Source organism: Cucurbita moschata, unplaced genomic scaffold, assembly GCF_002738365.1.
Source record: "Cucurbita moschata cultivar Rifu unplaced genomic scaffold, Cmos_1.0 Cmo_Scf00004, whole genome shotgun sequence".
NCBI classification, from domain to species: Eukaryota; Viridiplantae; Streptophyta; class Magnoliopsida; order Cucurbitales; family Cucurbitaceae; genus Cucurbita; species Cucurbita moschata.
Genome location: NW_019268520.1, coordinates 2,350,125 through 2,358,570, shown reverse-complemented (window position 1 = coordinate 2,358,570; position 8,446 = coordinate 2,350,125). Strand labels below are relative to the sequence as shown.

At 38.1% G+C, this 8,446-nt stretch overlaps 3 protein-coding genes and 1 pseudogene across 3 annotated transcripts in view; 3 read left to right on the top strand and 1 right to left on the bottom strand.

The window, feature by feature from the left end:
* LOC111441852 overlaps positions 1-1,041 on the top strand; it is a 14,754-nt pseudogene extending 13,713 nt beyond the window's left edge.
* The window catches only part of LOC111441851 (probable 2-oxoglutarate-dependent dioxygenase AOP1), a 1,679-nt gene extending 632 nt beyond the window's left edge, over positions 1-1,047 (top strand). Inside the window, exons 2-3 of the mRNA XM_023079009.1 lie at positions 240-561; positions 643-1,047. Coding sequence (XP_022934777.1) covers positions 240-561; positions 643-891 — 571 coding nt within the window. The 3' untranslated portion in view covers positions 892-1,047. The remainder of the gene's footprint in view (positions 1-239; positions 562-642) is intronic.
* A 533-nt stretch (positions 1,048-1,580) lies between these two features.
* LOC111441702 (vinorine synthase-like) lies at positions 1,581-3,813 on the bottom strand. Its single transcript, XM_023078789.1, has 2 exons — positions 2,997-3,813; positions 1,581-2,179 (listed from the first exon to the last, which is right to left on the bottom strand). Exons 1-2 carry the CDS (start codon positions 3,811-3,813, stop codon positions 1,581-1,583), a joined length of 1,416 nt encoding a protein of 471 aa, XP_022934557.1.
* A 1,435-nt stretch (positions 3,814-5,248) lies between these two features.
* LOC111441701 (salutaridinol 7-O-acetyltransferase-like) lies at positions 5,249-8,307 on the top strand. Its single transcript, XM_023078788.1, has 2 exons — positions 5,249-5,514; positions 7,679-8,307. The coding sequence occupies exons 1-2, from the start codon at positions 5,250-5,252 to the stop codon at positions 8,305-8,307; spliced, it is 894 nt and encodes a 297-aa protein (XP_022934556.1). The 5' UTR covers position 5,249.
* The last annotated feature ends 139 nt before the right edge of the window (positions 8,308-8,446 follow it).

Genomic DNA, 8,446 nt, shown 5'->3' with positions numbered 1-8,446 from the left:
GTCAGTGAGTACGATGGGCCCCAAATGGGTGGATTGTAAGATCCCACATTGATCGAGAGGAGAACCAAACATCTTTTATAAGGGTGTGGAAACCTCTCCAAGTCAAAGAGGACAATATATGGTAGCGGGGGGCTTGGAATATTACCGTAGGACTCTCTCCCAATAATCCTCAACAAATTCGGTGAGAGATTGAAGTAATGTTCTTATTGTTTCTTGTTTAAATTTTGGATTTTTGGCAGCAAAGTTATCGAATCATATTCACAACAATTATCAGAACTAGACAAAATGGTGAGGAGGATGGTTGTAGAGAGCTTGGGAGTTGAAAAATACATGGAGGAACATTTGGACTCAACAAACTATCTTCTTAGAGTGATGAAATACAAAGGCCCTGAAAGCAATGACACACAGCTTGGCCTTCATTCCCACACCGATAAGAACATCGTAACCATTTTATATCAAAACCATGTTGAGGGTTTGCAGGTTCAGACCAAAGATGGGAAATGGATTAGCTTCCAACCGTCCCCGAATTCCTTCGTAGTCATGATCGGAGATTCCTTCCACGTGAGTAACGATACAATTTTGTTTTCAGTTTTCTGTTCGAGTTAGATCGATAGTTGATCGATCGATGGATCGTTAATGCAGGCGTGGACGAACGGAAGATTGTATTCTCCATATCATAGAGTGGTGATGAGTGGGGAGAAAGCAAGGTACTCAGCTGGGCTATTCTCAATACCAAAAGCAGGGTATGTGATAAAGGCACCAAAGGAGCTGGTGGATGAAGAACATCCTTTGCTGTTCAACCCATTTGATCATGTTGAGTTCCTTCAGTTCTACTACACGGAAGCTGGGCAAAGAGCTCAATCTGCCCTCAAAACTTATTGTGGTGCTTGAAATATGAATCTTGGGTTGTGTATCTTCAAATAATTTATCACAACAATTATTTTCGTCTTTTGGTATTTGGACTAAATATGTGTATTTAGTGTTTTATGTGTCGTCATGTTGGCCTTTATCTCTAATATCTTAAAAAGCTTGGATTTTTGTGTTTTATGCATTGAATTTTGTCGTATAAAAATGATGAGTACAATTAAAAAAAGGAATTTGTTCTTGTAAAGATATTATTTAAATTTTTCTTAAGATAGATTTAAATCGGTGGTATGCTGCTATACATGATCTTATAGGTTTTCTTTGGAGATCGGGATAGGGATTTCCTGTGAAAATTTTGTGGGAATCTAGTTTTATAACAACCGAACAAAAAAATTTATACTTTCTCCTTTAAATCTCTTTATCTCCGTGTAATTTCCACAAAAATAAATGAATAATTTCGCAATGTGGGGATCGAAAGAGGTGGTGGGAACCAGAAAAAGAGAAGGTTTCTCTCTTCTCATTTCACGGGCATACAACTCTATTCTTCATTAGAATTTGCTACACAAATATACCGTGCAATACCCACTAATAGAGATGTATTACTTAATTGTAAACTCATGATCATCTTTGACTAGCCAACGTGTCACTAACTCCCAACCATCTTTTAACATTAACGATACTCTAAGTTTGAATCACTAACTATAAATATTAAGTCTCTAGGCACTTGGTGAAAGCATTTGTGCTGCAGTTTTGAGTTCACAAAATGAAAGAAGTTCTTGATTTTGCTCAAAGGCCGCCATTTCCTCCTTGTCCAAGCTGACCATGGCTTCAATTCCGTCGCCATTTTTGGCATCCATCAACAAGATCATGTTCTTCCATGGAGCCTCAGGCACAGTGATCCATTCAGGTTTCCCCCATCCAAAATCAGCTTCGTACATAGGAAATCTGCACCAGCTGGTGCATGTGTACACACTACGCTCCCCTGGATTTCTCCACGTCTCCATCGACTCTTTGGCGTGTAATTTGTGAAGCGAACTCCATGCTTCGTCTCTGTAGTTTCTTGGGAATGTTTTACAGAATTCTTCAAAGCTTGTCTTCATGTCACCCACCATGTTGCATAGCTCCATTTCCCTCTTCTCCGCTGCCGTCCATGATGCTATGAAGAATGTGATTATGTTTCCAGTTAATGTCTCAGGTAATGGTGGCTCCACTCTCCTGCGTAGGTTGATCAGCTGCAGCAGACTTGTCGCCGGCCGACTCCCTTTGTAGAACAAATTAGCACCACAGACAAAAGTGAGGATCTTTTTGTTGTAACCTAATGCCAACCACAATAATATAGTGCCAATTGTTGCAGCCGAAGACTCACTCACGCACCCACGAATAGAAATTAATTAAAAAGCCTTATATGAACAAAGATGTATTCGTTACTTATAAACTTACGATCATTCTCTAACAGCCTCCCTTTAATCAAGTTTAATCAAGGCTCACAACTTCTTTGTTCCACATCTGAGAATTCTATTGACATGGCGAAGTTAAAGGCACGACTCTGATACCATGTTAGGAATCACAAATCTGCACAATGGCATGATATTGTCCACTTTGAGCATAAACTCTCATGGTTTTGTTGGCTCATACAAAGGGATATATATTTCTTTCTTATAAACTCACCATAATTCTTAAATTAGCTAATGTGAAACTCCCTCCCAACCATTCCCAGTATAGTCAATCACTCTAATCTTAAAAGTGTATATTTCACACTCTCACACTACAAAATTTCTAGCATATAGTTTCTCTCACTTACACCAGACAAATGCAGAATGACAATAACTTTATACCTTAAAACGATGCTAGACAAACCTTTGCAAGCATACAAGTATTAATGTCAAATTGAAAATAGAAGATGAACAGAAAAGAATTATGAATAAGATAAATAAGAGTTAAAGAATCAAAATGGTCTATTGAATCAAATAAATGTCAATACATGCCTAGTTGATACATGAACCTATTCCTTATATCAAATTAGATCTTGAATGCTCAATAATTTTTAAGATTTTTTTCGTTTACGCAAAGATTAAAATGCTCCTATCGATATTAAATCGAGTTTAAAGATGATCCCAACCAAATTAATGCACCTGTGGCTGAAAATTTGGCCGAGAGGACTGCTTTGTAGATGAAAGCAGTGAGAATCTGAACCCGAGTTGGATTCTCCACTTCCTCAGAAACCATAGCTTTAAGAGCCGCAATCTTCGAACCCTCAAACACCAATCTCTTCGAGCACACATTCTCATCTCGTCTCACCGTTCCTGAACCATCCCCACCACCAAATGGGTCACCGCCGGCATCCAATTCCGGCGGGAAATAACTGACCCCATTAATCTCAGGATTCACCACCGGCAGATCGCCGTCGTCGGAGCTACGAGCAATGGAAGCCCAATCATTCATGAAATTAGTCAACGATGCCAAATCTGCAATTTTGTGGGAGCAGAACACAAACATCACATCTCCTCCACATTCAAATTGGGTCAACTGAATCAACAACAAAGGATTGAATGTTGGGTCATTTCCATTGATGTCAACGGCAAAAGTCAACTTCAAAATCTCCTCCCTTTCCAAATTGAAGTTGTTCATAAATTCTAACATGGAACACCGGAGCTTTGCCTCGGAGAAGATGGCACCCATGTCGTTGCAGTCGATGAAGTTTCCTCCGTCTCGAAGGCGGCCGGCAAAAGGGTAGTAGAAAGTCAATGCCTTTGAGAGGCTGTCCTTCAGCAGCCGGCGACGGCAGCCGGCGGAGCTGACAACGGCGTTGTTGTTGGTGTAGAAATAAAGAAGCTGCATGTAAATGTTAGGGGCTTGTTGATCAAACAGGCAGCGGGGGAGATTTCTGAGCTCCGGCGAGGTTGAAGTTATGGGCTTGATGGTTTCTTTACACAATATTTCAAGCTCCATTTTTTATTTGAATGTGCTTCAAGAAGCTGTTCCATACCCAAGATTTATAGTCGAGAGAGAGAGAGAGAGAAAAAGGTCAAATTTTTTTAAAATGTTATTGGCTTAGTCTCTTTGACGAATAATCGAATAAGATTCTAAAAACAAATTATATATTTTAACATTGATTTGTAAATTATGATTCCTTTATGAACATTAGCTACTTTTTATATTTAATTCTATATCGGACTAGTGAGAGAGTATAAATCCTAAAACTAATCTTTGAGAATGCCAAAGATGGATGCAAAGGTTAGATTGAACCACCTCAATCGACCCAACTAATCCTCACTCTAACAAGCAAGTAAGCCAACTAGTAGGTTAGCTCTCTACATTAGAGCTTTGGTCGGCGAATCAAAAAAATAAGAATATTGAACATTAAAAAGCTTATTGCATATTCTCTTCTTCCCTCTCCCTATTGGTTACTTAATCAGGCTATTGGTGTTTGTTTTCTCTCTAACGGACTGAAATCCTTTACAATTCTAATTCATTAAGTGAATTTCATCTAGTAAAATTATGTTCTTAGTTCGGACACATTAAATCTACTCTAACAACCATTTCACCCCTAAAAATAAGAGAATAAACCCTCATAAATAGAAGTTCATAACTCGTATTTATGACCCAACAAAAGCTTGTGTAAGCTACCCAACTTAAGGATTGTCTTCTAATAGCCTATAATCTAGGCAGGTAATATTTAGTGACTTATAACTAGATTACCTATTGAGTATTTTTGTACCATTCATGCTCAATTTGTTTTTTAGGTAGAAACTGAACCTAACATCTACTATGGGAGCATTCCAGAGTTGTGAGGCTATAGAGGGCTAATAGTTCAGTACTATTTGTCATGTGTATGCCTTTTTTATATGAGGTATCCCATATATTTGTTTTTGTAAACGGCTTGTTTTCAATAATTTTTCTTATCGAGTACTTTAAACACCCCACGGTATATGCGTAATCGTTCATAGACCTAATCAATGAAAAAGTGGTTTGTTAAATTTATGTTTTGTTAAATTTATGTTGTCAGATGTAATTACATTAATTCCATAACTTATTAAAAAATTAACTTCAATGATATTTTAATATTTATATAATCGATTATTCAATTGGAATAAATGTTTAGTTCAGTTGCAATAAATGTTTAGTGATTTAAAAATGAAGTTATTAATTATTTATAATAAATTTTAAGAGTGGTTGGTTTAGTTATTAAGTCACCTTTTATTCCCCCGGTCATTTCCGCGACCAAATCATTTCACTATGGGGAAAGTAGTAGGTAAAATGTATGGTTGATAGCTGTTCTAAGACATCCTCACGTTTATGTCGTAGTTTGAAACTGATGTTGCGTTCTGTCCTTAAATCTCTGCAGTAGTAGTGGAGTTCAAACACGTCCAACCCCACCGGAAAAAATGGAGCTCCAAATAGTGTCGGAAGAGATGATCAAGCCCTTGACTTCAACCCCACCGGAGCTCAGATATGTGCCCCTCTGTTTGTTTGATCTACATGCCCCTAACATTTACCTACCAATGCTCTATTTCTTTAATAACAGCAACAATGTCGGTTCCGGCCACCATCGCCTGCTCAAGGTCAGCCTCTCAAAGGCCCTTACTTTCTACTACCCTTTCGCCGGCGCACTCCACCTCACGCCTGCCTCCAAACATCTCTCACACCCCGGTGAATTTTTACAGCTTTTTCTTCGTAAAACCCTTTTGTTGTCTGTTCATTCAAGTTTTACTCATCCAAACACTCAAATAATCCTTTTAACTTTATAACATTTGAATGAGAAATTATAAGGGTGTGAAAACCTCCCTGCTTAGACGCGTTTTAAAAATCTTGAGTGAAAGTTCGAGAGGGAAGGTACAAAGAAGACAATATTTGCTAGTAGTGAGTTTCGATAGTTACAAATGGTATTAGAGTTAAACACCGGGCGATTTACTAGTGAGGAGGTTGTACCTCAAACGAATAGACATAAGATAGTGTGCTAACAAGGATGTTGGCCCTCGAACGGGTGAACTAAGGGGTCTCACATAGATTGGAGAAGGGAAAGGTGGTCTACGAGCTGCTACTCAGTCAATTAGTTATGAAATACCATTAACTCTATGTGTATTATCAATATCTCTACCTGTGATTCGTTGAGACATAAACTTCTCCTCTTTTTTTTTTTGTAAAAGGGGTGATGAATAGATATCTTCATTATTCGGATTAATGAACTAAATCAGATAGTTATTTGAGTGAAAGAAAACCGCTTAGATAAATAAAAATTAGTAGTCAAAATATTGAGTCTCATTTTCTATGTATAAGAGTTAACGAGTATAGGTGAGGACGCTAAGCCTCAAAAGGGGTTGGATTGTGAGATCGCACCTCCAGAAAAGCATTTGTTTTTATAAATGTATGGAAATTTCTCTTAAACAAACGCGGTTTAAATACCTTTTACGGCAATATTTGTTACTGGTGTGTTTAAGTGTTGGATCTTGAAAATTTAGTGTTAAGGATATTTAGTAATAAATTATACTTTCCCGTATATATTATATTTGATATTTTATTATAAGGCAAATATCTAATATTTGCCTTATTACTATAGATATCTTTCCATTTATTGTTATTTCCATTTATTACTATTTCCATATCCTTGTAATTTATTTGATTATAAATAAGATAACTTTCACACCATTTAGGTGTGGTGGATTAATCAAACATTCACATGGTATCAGAGTCATTTTGGTTTAGCAACCTAGATCCTTTCTTTTCAATGGTTTTTGAAATCTTCTACTGTTCTTCTCCACCACCACTGTTGTCTTTGATGCCGCAGGGGCAGTCGTCATGGCTGTCACATGCAGAGCCGATTGATTATTCTTCGGCTCCACCCTTTTGACCTCCAAATCATCCTTCGCCATACTCTGTACATACAACCTCACCTTTTCCAAACATAGCCTATTTCATTTTCTTCCCAATTTTCCTTTCATCCTTCATCCTTCATCCTTCACAAAAACCCTAATCTTAGGATCTTCATCAGCATTTCTCTTCGAAAATATACAGAATCTCAATAAGCCCATCGACCTTCTGTAGAGATTTACCTTTGGAATCTGGGCGCCGCACTGGCATCTTCGCCAACCAAGTTGCCGCCGCCCTTCTCGCCAAAATTGGCTCCTTCGCCCCAATGTGGCGACTCTTCCAGCTGCCCTTCTCGCCAAAATTGGCTCCTTCGCCCAATGTGGCGACTCTTTCGGCTTCAACATTGTCTTTGTCCCTTGCTCTAGGTTTCCCCTTCTACTTCTTGGGGTTAGACATATTCTCACCAGAGCCAAGGCAGCATCGTCGCTAAGCGACAATCCCTCTTCATGGGTTAGACATATTCTCGTCGAAGCCAAGGCAGCATCGCCGCTAAGCAGCAATCCCTCTGCAATTTTTGATGGCCAAGAAAGTGTTTCTCTACGCCTCCTCTGAACCAGGTTGTTGACATCTTCACGAAAAGTATTTCGCAACCTCTTTGAATTTTTCAGATCCAAGCTTCACGTTCGTTCAAATCTGACGCTCAGCTTGCGGTGGGGTGTTAAGGATATTTAGTAATAAATTATACTTTCCCGTATATATTATATTTGATATTTTATTATAAGGCAAATATCTAATATTTGCCTTATTACTATAGATATCTTTCCATTTATTGTTATTTCCATTTATTACTATTTCCATATCCTTGTAATTTATTTGATTATAAATAAGATAACTTTCACACCATTTAGGTGGGGTGGATTAATCAAACATTCACATTTAGTATTTTTATTCAGAGAAAATAAATAATGTATGGATATTTTTATTAATATACATTTTTGTCATTTAGAACAACATGGTAGCTATATCGAGTGCAACGACATGGGTGTAATGTTCTTGGTGGCGAAGGCCGGGTGTCCGATGACGGACGTTATGAACGACAAAGATTCACAACGGGAAGAGAAGTTGAAGTTGCTTCTTTTAGATGACATGAATAAGAAGGAACAAGAAGTCAAACCTATGTTGTCTATTCAGTTGACCCAGTTTGAATGTGGAGGAGAAGTGATTTGTGTGTTCTTCAATCACAAACTTTCGGATATGTACTCCGTAACCCACTTCATGAGGGATTGGGCTTCCATTGCTCGTAGCTTCACCCACGGCGATCTGCCGGTAGTCAATCCTCAGTTCAACGGCGCCACCTGTTTTCCGCCTGAGTTGGAGGTCAGCGACAACCCATCTGGCCGCCAGGATACTTCTGGAACGAATGAAAGAGTGGAGGTTCCGTTGTCCTTTTCAAAATTTTGTTCTAAGAGATTGGTGTTTGAAGGTTCGAAGATTGCGGCTCTTAAAGCTATGGTTTCTGAGAAAGCAGAGAACCCAACTCGTGTTCAGCTCATCGCTGCGTTAATCTATAAAGCTGTCCTTTCGGCAAAATCTTCAGTCACGGGTATGTTCAAACTATTTCAGTCACGTCCATAATCATTTTTTTTTTTTTGTCCATATTCTCATTTTTGATATATGAATAATGTGTAAGCTAATGATTTTAAGATAAAGATTTCGTAATTACTAATTTGAAAGTTTAGGAGATCAATTACGAATATTTAACCGTTATTGATTT

Excerpts from the sequence above, each read along its gene's own strand:
- LOC111441702 (XM_023078789.1), bottom strand. The coding sequence starts at position 3,813 with ATGGAGCTTGAAATATTGTGTAAAGAAACCATCAAGCCCATAACTTCA. Across the intron at positions 2,180-2,996 it reads GGCCAAATTTTCAGCCACAG|GTTACAACAAAAAGATCCTC; the intron begins GTGCATTAATTT and ends GGTTGGCATTAG.
- LOC111441701 (XM_023078788.1), top strand. The coding sequence starts at position 5,250 with ATGGAGCTCCAAATAGTGTCGGAAGAGATGATCAAGCCCTTGACTTCA. Across the intron at positions 5,515-7,678 it reads CAAACATCTCTCACACCCCG|AACAACATGGTAGCTATATC; the intron begins GTGAATTTTTAC and ends TTTGTCATTTAG.